The sequence below is a fragment of the Akebia trifoliata genome, chromosome 16 (assembly GCF_017979445.1).
Source record: "Akebia trifoliata isolate Shusen 1 chromosome 16, ASM1797944v1, whole genome shotgun sequence".
Classification (NCBI taxonomy): domain Eukaryota; kingdom Viridiplantae; phylum Streptophyta; class Magnoliopsida; order Ranunculales; family Lardizabalaceae; genus Akebia; species Akebia trifoliata.
In genome coordinates, this window is record NC_141390.1 from 27,544,342 (window position 1) to 27,566,591 (window position 22,250).

Consider the following 22,250-nt stretch of genomic DNA (forward strand, 5'->3'; position numbering starts at 1 on the left):
ACAACCGAAGATACTAAATTTTCAGCTAAAGGTCCAATATCTTTTCCTTGATCTCACTTTCCCATCAATTTCAAATGAGAGGTCCACACTTCTCGAAGACCATCAAATGATGTTAACCCCAAGGAGGGCTTCTTCCCGAAGTAAAGCACAAAAAGTTAACTAAATAAAAGCCTGATAGGTTCATGGAACCATGTGATTGACACGCGTATCTTAACACATCAAGTAAAAAAAACGAAACTACAACTATTCTAAAAGATTCTTTTTCTAATATTTTATTGCCCATCAAATTCTTTTTAATATTTTTTTTTTCTAAGTTTAGTATACTTGATTAATATTTTAAACATAAATAATCAGCCACGTCGAACAAAAAAGTCAAGACACGCCATTTTCACCAACCAAATCTTGCCTGTTAGTGATAAAGTTTCCTAAAAAAACAGAAATCTAGTCAAACAAAAGATAAACAACGACAAAAAGAAACCCTAACCCTAGAGAGGGAGAGAGAAAATGCCTAATAATATAAAATGCATACCTGGAGATATCAACTCATCCAAAAGAGAGAGAGTCGTTTACTACAAATCAGTCCAGCAATTATTTAACCTAACTCATATCATCCAACCAACCAAAAACGAACCCAATTCCATCAGCAATAATTAAGGACAGAGGGCCCAAAACAACAGTACAGTTAAACTTTTTTCTTGTCTCATAGTAATAATAAATTAACCCAAAAAAAAATTGATTAAAAAAAAAGAAAAAAAGATAAGAATTGAAATTGGGTCACAACCCTATAAAATCCACTAGCTTGCATTTCCATCATCTCTGCACCCTCCCAAAAAAAGAATAATTATTAAAGATGAAAAAAGAGAATATTTGAGAGGGTTTTCTACCATCTTATATATGTTCCAGAGACATATATCTACACCATCCACATATGGTCACAAAAAACTAATGTTAAAATGCCCAAGTTAGGGTTTAAAGACAAAAACACCCCCAACATCCCCCCCTACCCATTTCTCTCCACTGTACAGTCTTCCTCTTGTGCCAAGGAAAAACCCTTTTAAGCCTTTCCACCTCTCTGCGTCCTCTTCACCAAACCAAACAAATTAATTCTCTCCCCAGTTCTTCACAAGATATGTCAAAATATGATCAAATATACATACTTGTATAGATGCTGCTGCACATTTCAGTTTTGAAGGACCACCCCAACCTCTGATCCCTTCCTCTCCCTTTCCAAAATTGTAGCCGCAAGCAAGCCAACCGTTCTTCCACGGCGCAGATTAGCAGATACAACAGAGATGGGCATGCTCTCATCAGGATGAGAAAGGACTCCTACGATTTGAGTATGACCTTCAAAGGTCTCTCACACTCTTCATCTCTTCTCGGGCTGCGAGGAGGCATGTAAATTGTCATTTCCTGGGCAAGAAACAGTGTCCACTTCATGAATAACAAAGCTTCATGAATATATATAACATAATAAAAATCACCATTTTTAGAAACTGAAGCAGAATTACAATAACAAAGCTTCTACTCACCAGCGGGTTGTTTCTGTTCAGGCGATTTCACTTGTGCTGTGGGTACAGAATGCACATATGGGAACACAGCCGTCATAAATGGATGTGGATTGCCACCAGATTGGGTAGCAAACTGTGCAGCCTGAAGGAGACCCCCACCACCTTTCATATTGTTTGCTGCAGCAGCAACTGCTTTTGCAGGATCAGAAGTAGTAGCACCGGCTAATGTGAGTGAAGGACACAAAAGCATCCCAGTAGACGTATACGATGGACCCTGTTTCTGCTGAGGTTCAGTTTGCCGCCTTTGATGATAATATCCCATATTTGATGGGGAAGCAGAGGTGGTAGAAGTAGTTGTGTGGGGAGATTGCGCTTGTGCTTGTGCTTGTGCTTGTGCTTGTGCTTGTGCTTGCATGTATGCATTACTGAAGTAGAGTTGGGCCTGCTGTAGTGCATGTTTCTGAAATTGTTGCTGCTGCTGCTGCTGTTGATGTTGCTGTGATTGAGCCTTAGTGCTTGAGCTAGGTGCCGTCATGACATTGGGGATTGGAGAGGACTTCCGGCTGGGGCCCGATGAAGAATTCTTTACTTGTTGGGATGATGATGATAGTGTAGAAGGAGCTGGACCCCCCGCTTTGCCCCCTGTTGAAGTTGTCCTTGGGCTTGGGCTGCCTCCAGAACTTTTGGGTATGGAAGTTGTAGGGGGAGGAGACCCAACAATGACAGGAGGAGATGCACACTGATTTTGCCCTTGTGAAGCTGTTGTTCCTGATTTTGGATTCACCCCTCCAAAAGATATCTGCATGTGCCCTTGTTCATTCCTTACTTGTTGTTGAGGGAGGTTTTTGAGGGACGTAGTGGTTGAGTTGAGAGAATGAGAAGAGACTGGCGAGGGAGTACTCCTCGTGGAGTTCTTCCATTGGGGAGACGGCTGAGCAGGGCTACCACTAGCTTGAATATATCCTTGGGGGAAAACAGGGTGTGCATTTGGAAACTTAGCCATGGAAGAAGATGGAAGGCGATCGGAATAGACATTCGCTCGTGCATTGTTCGGTTTAGGTTGAGCGGCTGCTGCAAGTTGCTGCTGCAGCTGATGTTGCTGTTGCATATGCTGCTGCTTCTGAAGGTGAATCACCTGTTGTTGCTGCTGCTGGTGTTGAGAGTTGGGAGTACTGACTGTGCTAGAAGGCATACCCGTGGTTCCCACAACTGAGGCATTGGAACGAGAAGTTCGATTTCCACTGCCAGGACGAGCAGAATTATCAGTACCCGAAATTGTGGATACCAATGGGTTGTCAGTGGATTCTGCTCGGGAGAAGACAAGGGACTGCTCAACACTACCAGGCAAACCCTTTCCTGCCATTGCCTTCCTTTCGTCCTCAGCACTAACCGAATCACTAACCTGGGTCTTCTTCTGTTGTGCTGCTTGTGCAGCTGCTGCAGCCGCAGCAATCTGGTTCACATTCACGCTCTGAAAAATTGGATGATTTTGCGGCATGGATGAGAAGTCAAGGCCCGGAGAAGGTGCAGCTCCATTGAAGAAAGCCTGAGATGGGATGAACTCAATTCCACCCTTCAAACTGTGCTGTTGGGATTGCCGTTGTTGTTGTTGCTGCTGCTGCTTCTCCCCATGATTCCCACTACCACTGCCAGACAACGAAGCAGGGGAGGACATCAAGGCAGAGTTCTTTGGGTGCATTGGCATCGAAAAATTCTGGTTGTACACACTCTTGTGATGAGCTTGAGAGACTCGGCAATCACCAGTTAATGAACTGTCATCCACTGACATATCAGCGCCGAGCTGGTAAACTTGAGGTGGCAGTGTTGTAATAGACTGATTCTGCTGCTTCTGTGATGGCTGCTGCTGTTGTTGATGCCTGTTCTTTGAAACAGAAAATCTATGAGAGTTGCCAATGCCACCATCACCGCCACCACTTTGTAGCTGCTGATGCTTCTGAGATGATGAAGATCCACTCGATGTGCTTGTGTTGGGATGCCCCTGTTGTGGCTGAGCGTGAGATTGTAGAGGCTGCTGCTGTTGTTGTTGTTGTTGCTGCTGCTGCTGAAGTTGTGGAGGATGGTGCATCTGAGAAGGATAAAATGTCCCATTGAAGAATGGAATCGCCTGAGGATGGGGGGACTCTCCTCTATAAGGTGGTGGAGCAGCGACAGGTGCGGGAAAAGAGAATGGATACCCATTGTTCTGTAATATTGCCAAGTACTGAGCTTCATTGGGAGGCAAATTCTGGTAATTGAAACTCACAGTCGGGGCTGCGACTGTTGCTGTTGAAGAAGAGCTACCCGAAGCTGAATTAGCTGCAATTGATGAAACTACACTCGCAATTGCCGAAGCAGATTTTACAGGTCCAGATCGGTTGCCAGCCATTGCAACAGCTGCCGCCGCCTGCTGGTGGTTCATAGGGAAGATAAAAGCAGGGGTGGGCTGAAATAAAAATAATAATAATAAATAAACAAAAACTCAAACTCCATGCAGGCAAAAGAGCAATTCAACAAATGAATATATCTTTCTTTTTTTATCAATTCAAATGAGTATCTCTCAGAGAACAGGACCATACCATTAAATTACCAGCGACCGCTGGCTGAGGCGCTTGCTGAAGAACAAGTTGCTTCCTCTGAACAGCATCGACGAAGTTGGTCGCGGCCACAGAGCTTTTGTCCTTTCCCACATTTCCTGAAAAAGCCACTTCAACTTGTCCTTTTTCTTGCGAGGAGTTGAAATTCCTCCCAGAATGGCTTCCTTGAGACTGATTGCCAATAACTGCAGTTTCTGTTGGCGGCACAACATTGAGATTGTAGGCTTTGGTACCATATAGAGATGCAGAACCAGGTGCCGAGGGCCAGAAAGGGTTCATCCTTGTGAATTGTTGGTGATAGTGGATTTTTTGAGCAATGAGGAAATGAGTTGCGCACCTCTTCAAGTGGGATTGTTGAGAGGAGAGAAACTGTGGTGGCTTCAAATTTTCAACAACAAAATCCCAAAGGTACAATTAGAGATCTTCCATATGGTTAAGGAGTTTATGTGCTTGACTTAGTAGAAAACTAGATATACCTGTAAAATAGGAGAAGCACCAGCATTCCCGTCCAATGGCACAATTCCTTGAAGCGGTCGAACTTGACCCATGCTGTATCTGCAGACGAAGATCAAGTTATGTAGCCATTGAAGAAGATCAATTGCACCAATATACCGATAATCAAGTAAACAAAGACAGAAATATAATGAGGTAATTGAAATCACACCCCAGAGGAGGAAGTCCGCCTGGCCAGCCAGCAACAGTCATTGATAAAGGCAAAGAGGTGGATTGAACTGAAGTAAAGAACAAAAATAATCCAATCAAATTAAAAAAATATAACATATTCTGCAGCAAAGAAAATAAGAGATTAATGTTGAATTACCAGCTTTTTCCGATTTTGACTCGTTTCTAGATTGTTGTTGCTGTTGTTTCTGATTTTGTTGCTTGTTGGTGCCACCCACACTATCTTTATTCTGCTTCTCTAAATCGATTTGCAGATCAAGAATCCTCTGGGAACAAGCAATCGAATTCTGGGGTTCAAAATCGGGGACCATCGCATCCATCTTTTCGGCCAAACTGGCCTCCTCTGGATCCTGCTTTGCACTTTTCTCCAGCTTTTTTTCTTCCTTCGAGGCAATCTCCGTCTTCTCCACCCCACCAAAAAAAAAAGAGAAAAATAAATAGAGAAAACAATTTAGTAATCAATCTATCTATCATCAAAGGAGAATCAAATAAGTGAAGGAGATTTGCATCTCACCATTTCCACAACTGGAGCCACAGACTTAGAATCTGACACAGTATCGATCACACCATTTCTCTCTGGAGATGATTTCAAAGAAGGGAGGGCCTGTAGAAAGACAACCCTCTCGATAACTCTTCCAGGAAAAAAAATATAAATCTCTTATCTGGATATTAGAAAGATTACTAACCATCAGATCGATCTTGAACTTCTCCTCTCGCTGGTTTTCACCCTCTGAAATTGTTGAAATCCTGATAAAATGAAAAGGGATAAGAGATCTCAAACGCAAGAACTATATACAAAATTTTAAAAAAAAAAAATTGTATAAAAATAACATCTTTGATACTCACGCATTTGTCACTGTCGCCACCTCAATATCAACATCAGACTTGGCACAAGGAGGATATTCTTTTCTGATGCTCGGGGCTTCATCCTTGGTCTGATCCCCATCTCGAACTTCTGATGCCTCTGCTAAGGGCTGTGAATCCAACTCAGTATTGCTCTCAGGCTTGGCTGATTGGGGTGGGTCCAACAAGCCGACTGCTACTGCACCACCATTTTCGACCGAGGATCCTGAGATTTTATCCAATTTGGGTGAAGAAATTTCGATCTTTGCAGGTTGCTCGCTCTCAATCTTATTAGAAACAGAAGAAATTGAACCATTTCTAACAGTGAAAATGGCAGGACTCTCCTCTTCAAATTTCACAGGCCGAGGCCTTTTTCTCTTTGGTGCTGCAAATTCCCAAATAAACAAAAACTTTCCATCATCAGTAAAAGAAATATTCCAAAGAAAACGAAAGTTGCACAATAAGCCAACTTCTGATGACCAGTTCAAAATACGCACCTACGACTGGTAAATGTGTGGTCGATGAGCTAGAATTCTGAGGCAATATCGATGGCTGAAGAGCAGATGGAGGTGAGACTGAGATTGGAGAAGAAACTCTGGACTTGGCATCATTGCTTGATCCATTAGTATCTTTAGAATCTAACTTCTGCGATAAGTTCGTAATGATTTCTGGCCTTGAAGGACAATAAGATTGCCTCATTAACCCGTATAAAACCTCTGCAACCTCGATCTCAATCTCTTCTTGATTTGAAGACGGTTTATTGGAAATCTTTGGAAGCCTGTGTTTGGGTCCGATATGCTTCTGCAGTAACGAAAGCGCAACAAACTCAATCTCCAAAGAGTGATAGAGAAACGCTGAGAGAAGGAAACGGAGGAGAACAAACAAACCATCTTTTTTCGTACAGAAGCATTCGAAGACGATGGAGAGGTTGGAGCCACCACGCTTGGCCTCGCAGGCGACGTCGAAGCTTGCCTGAGAATCTTCTCTCCATCAACACCACCACCACCTGAAATCCAACATTCTTGTGATCTTTTCACAGAAGCTGCAAAAACAGTAGAAAATTTTTTGATCAAATTACCACAAAAAAAAAAAAAAATCCCCCAAAAAAATCAAAAATTTTCCCAATCTCGAATTCTCGATCCCTCTTTTTCTCTACCTGAACGAGCTTTCTTTGGAACAGAGAATCCCATCTCATCTGAGACCTTCCAAGGAGCAGTCCTAACAACCTTCGTAGGAGGAAAACTCTTCCGTTGATGATGATTCGATTGCAACGAAGAAAAAACTGGATTTGGAGGAAGCATTCGAACCGTTCCTGCAACCTCATCTTCGTCTTCTTCATCATCATCTGCGCTCTCCTCTGTACTTTCCTCTCCTCCTTCCTCTCGATTACTCCCCTGAATCAATCTATCTCCTCTTCTTCGCTTGCTTCGACTCGATCGATCTCGATCCCGATCTTTCTTGCCAGATCGATCTCGTAACCTCGTCGTCTCCTGGAACTCGACCGCTCCTCCATCTTCCTCTGCAAGAGGAAGAAAAAAAGTCAAAATCAGAAAAGAAAAGAAGATAAATCTTCAAAACTGGTTAAGTCAAAGAGGGATCTGAGAAATCCGAACCAGGCGAATCTCTCAAACTGCTACTTCTATGTCTACGCTTCGATAATCCATTTGTAGCCGCCATGGTTCCTCTTCTTGCTTCTCTGTTTCTATCCATCTCCTTTGATCTTCTTTTCAACAATAAAATCTCCTCCTCTCGCCACTTTCCGCCATTAACAGACTTCCAAACCAGATTTCGTGTTAATTCGCAATATTTCCAGTAAAAATCGTCAAAAACCTCCTGATTTCAATTCTTCTGCAACAAAAGAAGAGATTTACGGATCGAAATCTGTCAAAAAAGACCAAAATTTTGAGAAAAATCTCAGCTCACGCTTATCTTCTTCTCTGCACCCTCTTTTTCTTCTCTTGTTGTCCTTCTCTCTCTCACTGCTGTTTTTCTTTTTCTTCTGCCCTCTTAAGATCTCCTTCGAGTTTTAACCCTCGCCGAAACAAAATCAACGGCTACGATCCTTCGCTAAAATCCTTTCTTAATTTTACACCGTTAGATCAATCCTGAATCAACGATCACTATTGGCCAATGCCAACATGGCATAAGCATTAGCCGTTGGATGGACTGCACTCTAAGAGAGTGAAATTCACTAAAATAGCTGCCACGTGTCATATTCCCTAATGCTACTGTCTATGGCCGGTTCCCCGGTCAATTGAAATTAAAGCACAAGGTAAAATATCGGCTTCTGCCGGTTAATTTGCCTTTAAACTTCATTAATTTAACTCCTTTTCTTCAGGGTTGACTGCGGGACCCACAACGAAAGCTACGTTAAAGGCATGGGACGGCCCAGATTTACGCGTTCAATCTGGAAAATTTTGATACAGCTAATCCAGATCTGACGTGGCGATAACAACAATCTGACAAATGCGTACCCTAGTAGCCTAACGAACATCAGCCCCATCTGGCAAGATCCTAACCGTTCGTATCTGATCATCTACGGTCTTGGTTTCTGTAAACAGAGAAAAATAACTTGTGTCACGGTCGCGGAACTCCCGAGACTAAAGGGTCCCACATCTGCTGTCGATCTAATATTTCTTCCTCTCGCGAGGCCTTTTGTCGTGGTTACTTACGTGGCAGTGGCAGTACGTCATCCGGGCGTACATTTGTTCAAACTCAACACACACTTGAAAAAATAAAAAATAAAAAATCCCTATTCTCATGGCTTTTTCTCCACTAGAGTCTATTAAATAGTTTTTTTTCCATGTAGGGTCACCGCCTCTCTCTCTCTCTCAGACATTTTAAATTGGTATAAATAAATGTGACACGTGGAAAAAGATAAATTAAGTGGTGATATTAATTAAGGAATTAAATGCATATTAGTTTAATAATAACAGAAAATATCCTGTACAAGGGGAGTTAGGTAATGGTATCTAAGTAGAGCTTTTTATTTCTGACATGTGTGGCCCACATAAATATAGGACGAACATTCACGAGTCAGTGTTTGCCAAAGAGCAACCATGTACTAAAATTAGCTAAGGTGTTGGATAACATTATCCCTACACTGGAAGTACAGGATCCTAATTTTAATAAAACTAAAAAACAGAGAGTCGTGCACTCGTGAGGGCGAATACTGTTGTGGCGATATAATCCTATCCTAACATCTTCTTATTTGAAAATGAGTCCAGATCTCACACGCTTGTTCGTGATTTGGGAGTTGGGAGTTGGGAGTTGGGAGTGAACTGTGAATGAGTTTATTAGCCGTTCGATTTTACCAACACGAATCTTTAGATTGTTTGCCACGTCGTCAATCTACTGTATCAGATCTTCTCTCCCACGCCACGCCTCATGAAACCCTAGCAGAAGAGCAGTCCCTCTCCTCACTCTCCGTAGTAATAAAGATCAATCAAATTTCGACGATCCCAGGTTTCTTTAACTTCTCTCTCTACATCTCTTTTCTTATACAAGATTCAATCTCCACGATTTGTTATTTTTTTCCCCTTTTATGACAAATTGCAATTTCTACCTCATATCTTATTTCACTCTATTAATTATGTGAGATTCAAGTTCCAAGCATCTCGATTACTTCCTTTTTGAGGGAAAACATGTTGAATTTCGATTTCAATCATCTCTGTTTGACTTACTAAAAAATTGATTGAAAAAATCAGAGAACGGATCGATTAGAATGTTGAAAAATACATAAACTTTTTTTTATATAACTGAAGAAATAGGGAGAAATACTAACCAGTAAATGTTCTTGGTGTTAATTTATTCTATTAATTGAATGAGATTTTGAATATCATATTAGATCAAATTGAGGTGAACTTTTATTTTGAATATCATTCTCTATTTTGAATCCTTTCTTGAGCCTCGATTGAAGAAGAGATGTAGATGTTGGTCGTTGAAGATGATCTGCCACGTTTAGGTTGGTTTGAATTTGGATTGGGTGCAGAAAACAGATCTGGCGACTGGCGTGCTAAGAAGGTGGTGTGGGAGAGATCTAATGTGGTAGGTTGACGACGTGGCAAAACAATCTAGAGATCCGTGTTGATAAATCAAACGGTTAATAAACTTATTCGCACGGTTCTCTGCCATGAAAGAGCGTGGGAGAGAGTCCGAGGGTTGGACTCTTTGAATATTTGAGTTGTTTGACTCTGACTCAGAGTTCGCAGCAAAGAAAAAAAATTAGGATATTATTAAAAGAATTGATATTGCCACACTAAATTTTATTAATTTCACACCAAGGTTTTGCAATTTTTAACGATTTATAAAGGAATTGGTGTGGCAATAGCGGCTCTCTATTATTAATTATTTGATTATTTTAATTCAAATCATAATGCACCAAACCTATGATTATGTCATTGTTATGGTCACGTGATCAGCAGAGTTGACTCGTCCGATTCATCTTAAATCTATGAAATGAATTTAAAAATATGTTATTTCTTAATATATATATAAAGAGTTGCGTTATTACGACCCCCTTTGCGACACACCTTTTTGTCTTATATGGGCAAAAATGTTTGGAATGGGCTGATTTTTTGTGAGGATGATCTCTATGGTGAGTGGATCATCCTGGCAAAAAATCAGCCCATTCCAAAACTTCTAGACCGTCCGATTTTTGTTGAAAAATTATAGACCGTCCATTTTTGTAAATCAATTTTGATGGGGTTAGAAGTTTTGGAATGGGATGATTTTTGCCAGGATGATCCCCTCACCATAGAGATCATCCTCACAAAAAATCAGCTCATTCCAAACATTTTTGCCCATATAAGACAAAAAGGTGTGTCGCAAAGGGGGTCGCAAAGGGGGTCGTAATAACGTGACCCATATATATATATATATATATATATATATATATATATATATATATATATATATATATATATATAGGGTCACGTTCCTAAGACTCATATTGAGACTCACATTGCGACACACCGTTTTGTCTTATATGGACAAAAATGTTTGGAATGAGCTGATTTTTTGTGAGGATGATCTCTGTGATGAGGGGATCATCCTGGCAAAAAATCATCCCATTCCAAAACTTCTAACCCCATCAAAATTGATTTACAAAAATTGGACGGTCTATAATTTTTCAACAAAAATTGGACGGTCTAGAAGTTTCATAATGAGCTGATTTTTGGCAAGGATGATCTCCTCACCATAGAGATCATCCTCACAAAAAATCAGCCCATTCCAAATATTTTTGCCCATATAAGACAAAACGGTGTGTCGCAATGTGAGTCCCAATATGAGTCTTGGGAACGCTGTTCATATATATATATATATAGGTCAGGTTCAAGGGCCATGTGAGAAAACATGTAAGAAAACTTTCGTTTTTCAAAATAAGGGTTAGAGGTTTTGGATTGAGCTGATTTTTTGCAAGGATGGTCACTATGATGAGAAGATCATCCTCACAAAAAATCAGCTCAATCAGAAACCTCTAAATCCATCAAAAGTGATTTACAAATTAGTGATAAAAATTGAAAAAAAATCGACGGTCCACATTCTAAATCACTTTTAATGGGGTTAGAAGTTTCAGATTGGGCTGATTTTTTTTTTTTGGATGATCTTCCCATCATAGAGATCATCCTCACAAAAAATCAGCTCAATCTAAAATTTCTAACCCATATTTTAAAATTTTATTTACCGTCGAAAGTTTTCTTACATGTTTTCTCACATGGCCCTTGAACCTGACCCATATATATATATAACACATAGGTGCACCTTGGTTCAATTTGATTCAGTTTGTTCCTAAGTTAGAACTGAACCAATATAGGTCGGTTTCACAAAATAAGAACTAGAATCGAATCACAATATCAATAGAACCAAACCAATCCAAACCATAGTAAGATCGGTTTGGTTCGGTTCTATGAATTGCCAATATCTTATACATCTGGTTGGAAACTACATATTTTTAATGAAAATAAATATAAATAATAAACATAAATTTTATATAATAAATCATTAGTTTATTCATAAAGAAATCCTTAATCTATGTCCTAATCTTAAAATAATTCATAATGAATTGATATATTTATTATATAAAGTTTCATTCTCGGTTTGATTTGGTTTTTATACAAGTCTTGAATCGAAAATCGAATCAAATTGATCGATTTTCCATTTTCTTAACCTAAAATTAAATCACAACTTGTTCCAAATCGAACCAAACCAACCCAAAGCTATTAGTTTAGCACAATTCTCGATTTAAACCGAACCAAGTTGCACCCCTAGTAAAACATATACATAAAATAATAAAAAATCTTTTCGACCTTTTTTTTATTATTCACATAATTAGATGATTTGATACCTAATCTCTATCATGAATGAAGGCGATCAATACCATCTTGAGAGATGGCAAGTACCGAATTTGAGAATTGTTAGGAAAATCAAGAATATCTAAAGTGGGGACGATTCCAAATAAATCAGACTATGTGCACAACTTGGTTAAGAGTCCTAAGTGCTTTAAACTCCAACAAAAACTTGTCATATATACACCTTACCTTTATTATAAGGATGGGACATTGTTCCAGATTCTAACTCTTTCACATTTCACTTATTTTTATTTCAACTTTTTATAATCATTAGATCCAATTAGTCTAGATGAATCGCTTCATAGTAGATATTCATGTATAAATCTCATTTATTTATATTATTTAGTTTTTAAATAAAAAAATATATTCTTGATTTTATCAAATTTTAATTAATTGGAGCAATTTTTTTCAAAGATCATATGTGATTTATGACTCATATTCATAACATTAAAGAAAGGCCTTCACAGTCGAAATCACTTGGATGAGTCACCGCGCTTTCGAAAGAGTTTTAAATCGTAGTAATTAAAATGAGTCGTGAGAATATGACTCGCCACATGACATACTTAAATGAATCCATGATGTGGATAAGTTCGAAATCGTAGATCTTTATGTCTCAAGATACACGATTGCACTTCCCCATAAAAAAGTGTATTTCAAGGGAATCATGTATCCTGAGGGGTAAAGATCTATGATTTTCGAACTTGTCCATGTCATTTGAGTATGTCACTTGGTGAGTCATATTATCAGGAGTCAATTAAAATATAGAAAAAGAGCACATCAATATTTATTAATTATTCAAAGTATTTTTTAATTATTTCAACAATATTCGGTAAAAACGACTGTTACATGTTTTTTCCAATATTATAAGTTATGACTAATGATTTTCTGATTAGAAAGTCTTCACTCGGTTAATACTTGATTGACGTGTCACAAAAACAGAATCATAGATCTATTTTCTCAAGAAACACAATTGTACATTTTTTGAAAATTTATATTTGTGTATCCCGAGAAAACAGATCTATGACTTTGTATTCATGCCAAGTCAGTTGAGTATTGACCGTGTGAAGACTTCCTAATTCATATATCAGCACTCTATATTTATTTATCGTGTTACACGTGGCTATTGCTTTCATTCACTGTTTGACAAACCACGTAGTCAAAATAAAATTTCTACTACGACCCTCAAAATTATCTTCACCGTTGAAATGTGTCCACCCCACCTTTAGTCGCACATTGTAGCTTTCATTCCGCTTTCGGATGAAAGTATTTCATGGAGAAACCTAGACCTGCAACGTGTCAACCAACCAACCTTACAACGTCATCGTTCTTACGTGACAACCATTGCACCGTATAGGGCAAAAATCATCAAAAATTAATTAAGAGTAAAGATTTTTTACTCTCCCACGTGGCATACTAAAAATACTCTTCTGATGTGTCATGTGCTACAACCATACATTTTTATCTCAAGATATTAAATTGTGTATCCCGAGACAAAAATCTATGATTTTAAAACATATCAAGTAAGGAGAGTATTTTCATTATGTGACGTTGGGGAGTAGGTTATCACGACTATTCAATTAAACAAAATTATATAAAATATTAATAAATAAAGAATATAGCGCTTCTTATCCATCGTGATATTTTATAATAAAAACAATATTAATATTATATTTGATTTTAATGTTGGTGATAAGTTACTTCTTAAAGAAAAAAATTAATAAAAACATGTTTCTTAGGGTTTCGAGAGAGGGGTTTTAATATCAAAAATCCATCCTTGTTCACACTAAGACAAGAAACTCAAATATTTTAATAGAAAAAAACCTACAAAACTTATATTATTTCGATATAAACATAAACTAATTGAGTGTGGTGGTGGCCCACCACATACTTTTATTAAAATTTTATAAATATATATTTTTAATAAAAGTATTTTAATCATAAAATTCAAGTTTGCTTTGAAGCAGTCAGCCTTCTTCAAAATTTGAAGAAAACCTTTTCATTATAAGACACGTGGCATTTAAAAATTTATTTTACTCATAAAATACTACGTGTAATCCATTTGAGAGGCTTTCTTTCAAAATTTTGAAGCGGGGACTGCCCGCTTAGGTTGAAAGTCCAAATAGAAAAGTAAAGATCACATATCTAACTTTTCTCATGGAAGTAATGAGATGGGTAGCACTTGTATTGCCACGATGGACAAAACATAAAAAATGGGACTCCTGGGAAGGTCCAAGCACGTGTTGTCACACGTATATTTTGCCGTGTATTTAACGATTATACCCTTCCCGAATTGAAAGGTCATGGTATGGGCACAAATGTGGTGGACGGCTCTGCTTTTGGGTCCAGTCCGAGTTATCATGTCGGGTACTTCGTACCATTACCCTACCAACTAAATTTTTATAGAATCTTATAAACTAAAAAACAAAAAACAAGTAACATCAAAATTGACATTGTTTACATGGATGTGTCTATAAAACCATTGATTTTTTTTCGAGATGCGAGTAAGATGTATTTATGGTGCTATACGCACCAACATCCCAAACGATGTCAATTTCAATATTACACCCGCACAACTCAAAAAAAATAATATTCTGATTGCAATTATTTACGATGAGTAATTTAAGAAAATTAAAAATCATATAAAAGATTATAAAGCGTCGATACTCAAGATATTTTTGTTTTTTCTAGAGTTGCTATTAACACTCCAACTTTTACTTAGAATACATCAATACATATGTAAACAACTATTTAAATCCAAATGAATTGGGTTATTGTATGTAATTCATCATCTTTGTCTTAAACTCTTAATAAAGACATTTCCATTCTAAACTTCTGTAATCTAATTTTCTTTCTGTGTAGGTAAAAATTTGGAATTAAGTTGATAATTAATCAAATAGCTTCTTCTCCAATGGATTTTTATTTTTATTTTTATGGGTAAGCTGAACTTGAACCCACGACCTCAAAGTTGTTTTGCAATGTGTCAAACCAACTAAGCTATAGGTCTAAGCCCATTCTCCAGTGGATTTTAGTAAAAACACTTCATTGATTAAATTCAATGAGGAATTTTATAAAACTTGGATTTGGGAGACGAAATTTGTGTACTTGAATTCGTACATGAAATGTCTATTTTTAGATTTGTAGGTCCCCAATTATAGTGCTCATTTTTCCTTCATCTACATACAAGTTCTAGTGTCATTTATGGAGATTGTTTCGGTGCATGTCTTGCCATGTGATGACCTCCATCTATTTATCGATTATCAAGTTGAATGTTTTTTGATTTGCCTACTCCACACGAACCACATGGTTGTTCCCTAAACCGACAAAGATTATATATATATATATATAACACTTCTTATCCTTCATGATATTATAACAAATAAAAAAAATTAATATTAATATCAATATTATATTTGATTTAAATGTTGGTGATAAGTTACATCCCACAATTTTTTTTTAGTGGGTTCATTTTTTAGCCCAACCCAACTCTTGTGGGCTAAAAATCAAGGCTTGCCCAAGTTCCCAAACCATTTGTTAGTAATTCTTCAACAACTAAACCCAAAAAACAAAACCAACGTTTGTCTGCGCTTCCAATTCTTGTTTTCTCAGCCCTCCAAGCACCTCCAACTGTCCTTTTAAAACTGGAAATGGAAATATAGAGGTTTTTGACAATCAAACCAAACTCCAACCGTCCTCTATTTCGAAGGAATCCCTTTTAAATCACTATTTACCTTTTTCAAATAAATCTTATTGTATCTAATTAATTTTTTATTTTTTATTTATAAATAAATATAAATATGTCAATTTTAGCCTGAAAAGTGGCTTGGAGACTTTATTTCGAAGAAGAAGGCAGAAGGCAACTTTTAAAAGATGTCTGAGTCTGACAACCACCATGTCTCTTCCTCTCGCTCCTTCTCTCTGCTGCAGCCATGACTGCCTTTGTTGCAGCTTTGGTTGGTGTTGGGATTGGATTAGGTCTCGCCATTTCTCCAAAAATCTTTGGATTTCTTCATCTCCCATTACCCTACTAATTTCTCTTCTCCTACGTGGGGTTCTCTCTCTCTACCTGATAATCCTTCTGAAATTGTCGTCGAATCGAAAACTGGTGTTTCCTTTCCCGCCATTTTGAGTGATACTCGTCGACTGCTTGGAATTGGGCGAAGGAAGAAAAGCGATTTGGGTTGAAGAACATCGACGTCTACGCATTTGGTATAAAAAAAATCTCATTTCTTTGTTGTTCTTTTGCGCAATTTAGATTTTTTTTTTCGTAGTTGAATTCGATCTTGAATTAATTGATTTATGGCACATTATACACTTAGACAAAAATCCATGAAATTGTAAATTAGATTTTTTTTTTTTTTTTTTCATGGTTGAATTTGATCTTGGATTAATTGATTTATTGCACATTATACATTGAGATGAAAATCCATGAAATTGTAAATTAGACCTTTTTTTATGGTTGAATTTGATCTTGAATTAATTGATTTATTGCACATTATACCCTGAGATGAAAATCCATATAATTGTAAACAGACCTTGATTTTGGAACATTATTTGAACCTGAATTTGGTGGGTAAGTCCACAATGTTGATTTTACGCACAAGCCAAAAGAACCCAGGAAGCATTTACGAACCCATTTTTTATTCGGCTCTGAAGTCTGAAATCTGAAACGAAACAAACGGAAATTAAGCTTCTGAAGTCTGAATTTTAAAGGTGGACCACCTCCATCCAGACTTCATGAGTGTTACCAAACACACACTGAGTCTGATAAAATGACTGGTTGATACCTCAGTTATGTATGAAACTAAGGGTATTTTCGCCTGTAGAGCGAAAACTAAGGGTACTTTTGTACTTACATGGGTGATACATAAAATCATTATTACATTTATTGGGGCTAGATATTTCGCTTTATTTGGTGAGAGGGTGTAATATGTGACAGAGAATTTTCTTGTCATAGTGGAATCACTGTGTATCATTGGACATACCTCAATCTTGAGGGAACCAAGTAAATCTTTTTGTGCTTCTACATCTTTATTTATTTTTCTATATTGTTCTTGGATCGATTTCCTTGCAACTGAGGTTGTTACAGTGAGAGAAAATCAATGTTTCATTGATTTGGGATCCTATATTTATAGATGCCCTTCATTGATTTGAGTTGTCATATTTATAAATACCCACAAACCATGTTCAATTATTTTTATAAAAACTGAATAACTGAGTATCCTAGTCAATCTACTTGAAATTGTAAATTTTGAACACCCTTGTTCAAATATTTTCAGTCTTAATCATCAAATTGTATACATACATCTGATCCACATGGATCTGTCAAATTTTCCATTACAATGGAATTATCTGTTATTTTTACAGGTGTTTATGCTGATGATAGTGATGTAAATAACAGGCTGAGTGAGAAATATGGTAAAGTTTCAGTTTCTGAATTGAAAGAAAACAAGGAGTTTTATGAAGATGTCATGGACAAGGATATATCCATGTAGTTTGATAACAAAGCAGATTTTTTCAAGTAAAGTTCCAGAGTGATACATTCATATAGAACCACTGTAGGAGAAAAAACAGGAACACACTAAACCTGTTGAAATAAGAAAAAAAAAAAATATATATATATATATATATACCACTTATAAGAATCATTGCTTTTAATGAATTATGTAAAGAGAAGCCCCCCAGCAGTGTGACAGAAATTTGGAACAGATACCTAATAGTAGTTAATTTGTATATATATATAGGGAAATGTTCAACACCCTAGACTTTACCCTACGCTTTACCAAACGTGTTTTGTCCTACATGGGTTAGAAGTTTTGGAATGGGCTGATTTTTGGTGAGGATGATCTCTACGATTATAAGATCCTCCTTACCAAAAATCAGCCCATTCCGAACTTTCTAGCCCCATGTTTACAAGTTGAAAAATCGTGGACCGTCCATTCTTTGTAAATTTTTTTTTATGGGGTAAGAAGTTTTGGAATGGGCTGATTTTTGGTGAGGATGATCTCCTCACCATAGAGATCATCCTCACCAAAAATCAGCCTATTCCAAAACTTCTAACCCATGTAGGACAAAACACGTTTGGTAAAGCATAGGGTAAAGCGTAGGGTGGTGAACGGGACCCATATATATATATATATATATATATATATATATATATATATATATATATATATATTTTTTGTTTTTCTGATATATATAATTGGTATATTCTACAACTGTCTCTTGGGGAACTTATTGTTGATCAAGTATCAAAATATTCAATCTCAATCATGCCTCCTTTTAACCAATCACCATTAGGAATCTCAATCACACTTCCATTTACCATCAACCATATCGATTGAGGGTATCTCGATGGGCTCCAAGAAGTTGCAAGCATCTAAATTGAATTGGGTCACTTGTTCTTGGAGGAGTCTTTATTTTGATCGCCATTGGGGCATTTTTATGTTTCTTCAAGTATTATATCAACTTTTAAAAGTTGAAAGGCGCTTTTGTGAGGATTTAATTCTTGAAGTATTTTTCCTCCAACTGTTCAATATAATGACAGAAAAATAATTTTTGATAGCTTCTATTGCCACACCAACTTTTGCCAATGCCACCCCAAGAAGTGTGCTACTACTTTCATGATGTACGTATGAATTGGGGTGGCATTAGCAAACATTGGTGTGGCAATAGAATCTCTCTAATTTTTAAATTTTTTTTTTTTTTTTTAAATGGTAGACTATTTTCTATTCTCACAATATGTACAATGGAATTTAAGTCCCAGGTTATGGAAATAGATGAAGGCATTATTCAAATGGGCCTTAGAAAAATAGTCCTAAAGCACTGATGGACACTTTTTTTTCCATTCTGAGCTGTCCATGTAATCTTCTATATAATGTTCCTAAAGCACTGATGGACACTTTTTTTTTTCCATTCTGAGCTGTCCATGTAATCTTGTATATAATGTTTAGAAAGATAAAGGAGGGGATGATTTTTTGCTTTCTTATTCAGCAAGTTTCGGGTCGTTACAAGTTCATCTTTTTCTGGATCATGAATCAAAGCTCATTTTAGTTTCAAATTCTTTCTACTCATTTATAATACTGTGAAAGTCTCAAACTCTCATTTCTACTTTATCCTTTCTGTAGTTGATAGGAAGGAGGTTGGGAGCATCCAGAGCAAACTTCTATGTTGATCTATTTTAGACTTGTTTATTGGTGAAGATCCATTTGATGCACCAGCGAAAGAAGATATCGAACACAATCTGACATCTCTTCTTCAAAAGTAGGCAAGCAGTTGTTGAAGGAGCTTCAGAGGACATTTGGAATATTTCTCCCAGCCTTGGAAATGTGTATGGCCAAATTGCTTTGTCATCCTCTTAAGATGTATTTAATTTCAAAGATTCAATTTGATGTTCATCGCATTGACTGCGGCATGGAGGGCTGAGGCCACCCATATAATGATGGTACATGTTTGGGTTAGATCAGCTATGTTGTGCATATTTGGCCACCATGACTCGTCTTTCTTGTCACCATGACCCTCATCGCAAAGCTCCATCTAACAAGATTGGAGCTCAGAGTCACCTTGGATCAAGTCATCAGTGGGGTAATAGAAAGAGCAATACTCATGAACCCATGACTCGATCGCTTCCCAGATCTCAAGTCCATCAACAGCATACAGGTAGTCCTCAATCAGTAAGTGGAGGCCATAGGGATGATCGGAATTCAGAACTGCGATTTCCCTGAACGAATCACAAGCAATCCATCAATTTAGTAAAACTTAGAAATTACAGTGACGTTATATATTTCATTTTTTTAAACTTGTGGCTCACCTCTTGATGAGATCATCCGGGAGTGCTTGCTCGGTGAAAACCCAATTTTTATAAACCACGACAGACATCTCCATGGAGAATTTTGCTGGAAGACTGTTTTCTCAAGCACGCCGCAAGCATTGATGAGGATTTGTCGAGCTAAGGCGTTTATATTCATCATATCCCAGAAGTGAGGATACAAAAGTTTATGGATCGGGTGAAGCACACTCAATTGTCTATTTGTTGCAATAACTAATGGCTCAATCACTGCATGTGTGTTCAACCTGCACAAAGAATCACAACTGTTCAAACCCATATTCCATTGAATAGTAGTGCAGTGCAGTGCAGAATCTTACCAATGACTGATGAGTTGATGAACACCAAAATCGCTAACGGCCGCATAAGCTTTTGCGATCAACACCGTGTTCGGCTGGTGTGAAGGTTTTACTAATAGCACCATATTGCTCCTCATCTGGGTGTGGTGTAAGCTTAGCTCAATTGCCAACGGCTTCAAGGTCCCATCATCTTTGAAGAAGAGGAGTCTTCTCGTGGCATAGGTCTTCGTCGTTGTTGTGTTTATATGGTTCAGGTATGGCATCAGTGTGTCATGATGATCTAATTTATAAATTAGCTTGTTGTTCTTCAGATCCTATGCAAAGAAATATATTTTTAGTTACAACCTTTCTGAAAAACTGTATGATTATTAGGACATAAAATAAAGTCACTAATACCTCATGCACTGTTAGCCTGCTTAGAAAAAACGGGGAGCTCGACAATAATAAATGGTGAGTTCAACAATAAAAAGGTTGACCTCGACAATTAAAAGGGACCTTTAAGAATTATTTCTTTTACTAAATGGACTATCAAGCTACAGCCCCCGAATTCAAGGACTATAAAGAAAGAAAACTGTTAGCCTGCTTAGAAAAAACGGGGAGCTCGAGAAATAATAAATGGTGAGTTCAACAATAAAAAGTCGACCTCGACAATTAAAAGGGACCTTTAAGAATTATTTCTTTTACTAAATGGACTATCAAGCTACAGCCCAGAATTCAAGGACTATAAAGAAAGAAAACCCTCTGCTAGGGACCTTTAAGTAATTTTCCCTAAACAGAAACAGAGTAGACAAATGCTCACCTGGATGACCATTAACAGCATTGACTAGCTGCAAAGAGACTCCTTTTCCTAATAATTCATGAAACCGATCAAGAAGTGAAGCTTTGAAGTTGTTCAAGTCCAATACATTCTTCTTCATCAACACAACTGACCCTTTGATCTCCTTCACACCCATCTCACCTTTCAATTTGTTTCTCCTTTTTCTGATCTATAATGCTTTGAAATATCAAACAACAACAACAACAAAAGAAGACCAAATAGTCTCAAACAAAGTAAAGTGGTGAACAAAGAGAAGAAGTGGAAGAAGAAAAAGGTTTGGGTGTATTGTTTAGAGACAGAGACTTTAATTAAGACTTATTCAAATTCTGGGTATTTTTTTTCCTCTCTTGTCTATCTATAAATACCAGCTAGGAAAGCCTGATTAAATTATCTCAAATCTAGATCTTGGAAGACTTTCAATGGTGGTAGGAAACTTTAAAGTTCTATCTTCTTTTTTTATAAAGAAAAACTAAGTATGGTGGGACCTGATTGGACCTTAGCTTATCCTTCAAATTACACAACTACTTTTATTCTTTATAACCCTTTTTTTTCCACTACTTCACATGTGTTATTTTTTTATTGTTTTGTTTGTTTAATTTTAATTAGCTGCCCTTTTATTAGTTTTATAATGGCAAGTCTAATCTCTTTAAGACGTCAACATGTATTATTTTAATTTGCTTGTCAACCTAAATGAGAGGAAAACCTTCTTCTCAACTTGTTTGCCAACTTTAGGTTCTATAATTAATTTGCAATTTCACAATCAGCCTAGAGGAATGTATCTACCAAATTGTCTAATAATAGTAGGTCAAAATCATGTGATGGTTACCCGTTAAGTACTCATAACTACTGATGGGTCTCAGTCTCGGTCTCTTTCATGGGCTTCCTTATCATCTAATGGTGGATCTCTTTCATGTATCATCATCATCATTCGAGCAAGAAATGCGAATGTTTAGGGACCATTCGGAAATGACATCTAGGGATTGTAGTGCGGGGCTGAAAACAAGACTGACTGGATGTAAGGAAGGGCATGTTCCTAGTCATGGGAGGTAGGCCTCATGCCTAGTAATACATAAGATTGAGAATTTAACTTTGATTTCAGAGTGTCTTTGGTAGGTACCACACTAATATTTGGAATAGTTGATCAGAGAATAATTGATATTGTCGTGAATCTTGAGTTGTAGGCTAAAGGAAATCATCATCAGCATCGAGTTTGTCTCGAAGATTTAGAGTTGGTTAAACAAATCTTGTTTCTCCATTCAATTATGTCCAGAGGACACTTTTGTATCACATAAAGAAAATCTGACTCGTTTTTACATGCAAATTCATAGAATAATTT

The 22,250-nt window shown here is 37.2% G+C and overlaps 1 protein-coding gene, 1 long non-coding RNA gene and 1 pseudogene across 6 annotated transcripts; 1 reads left to right on the forward strand and 2 right to left on the reverse strand.

The window, feature by feature from the left end:
- Positions 1-677: 677 nt before the first annotated feature.
- LOC147383190 (protein TIME FOR COFFEE-like) lies at positions 678-7,634 on the reverse strand. Of its 4 annotated transcripts, none has more exons than XM_086428321.1 (13): positions 7,240-7,634; positions 6,783-7,145; positions 6,529-6,668; positions 6,124-6,427; positions 5,630-6,011; positions 5,470-5,530; positions 5,298-5,387; positions 4,923-5,187; positions 4,767-4,833; positions 4,579-4,657; positions 4,085-4,480; positions 1,530-3,951; positions 678-1,410 (listed from the first exon to the last, which is right to left on the reverse strand). In XM_086428321.1, the coding sequence occupies exons 1-13, from the start codon at positions 7,334-7,336 to the stop codon at positions 1,367-1,369; spliced, it is 4,710 nt and encodes a 1,569-aa protein (XP_086284447.1). In that variant the 5' UTR covers positions 7,337-7,634; the 3' UTR covers positions 678-1,366. The 4 variants fall into 4 exon arrangements, with proteins under 4 accessions (XP_086284447.1, XP_086284445.1, XP_086284446.1 ...); XM_086428319.1 differs by having other exon boundaries at positions 4,923-5,184; positions 6,514-6,668; XM_086428320.1 differs by having other exon boundaries at positions 678-1,381; positions 6,514-6,668.
- A 932-nt stretch (positions 7,635-8,566) lies between these two features.
- On the forward strand, positions 8,567-10,026 carry LOC147383191 (uncharacterized). The gene is made up of 2 exons (XR_015173757.1): positions 8,567-9,091; positions 9,534-10,026. It is a non-coding gene; the product is annotated as an uncharacterized LOC147383191 (long non-coding RNA).
- Positions 10,027-19,347: 9,321 nt separating this feature from the next.
- LOC147383192 (putative linoleate 9S-lipoxygenase 5) lies at positions 19,348-21,393 on the reverse strand (annotated as a pseudogene). Its single transcript, XR_015173851.1, has 4 exons — positions 20,897-21,393; positions 20,119-20,411; positions 19,784-20,046; positions 19,348-19,693 (listed from the first exon to the last, which is right to left on the reverse strand). The product of XR_015173851.1 is annotated as a putative linoleate 9S-lipoxygenase 5 (transcript).
- Positions 21,394-22,250: the final 857 nt, after the last annotated feature.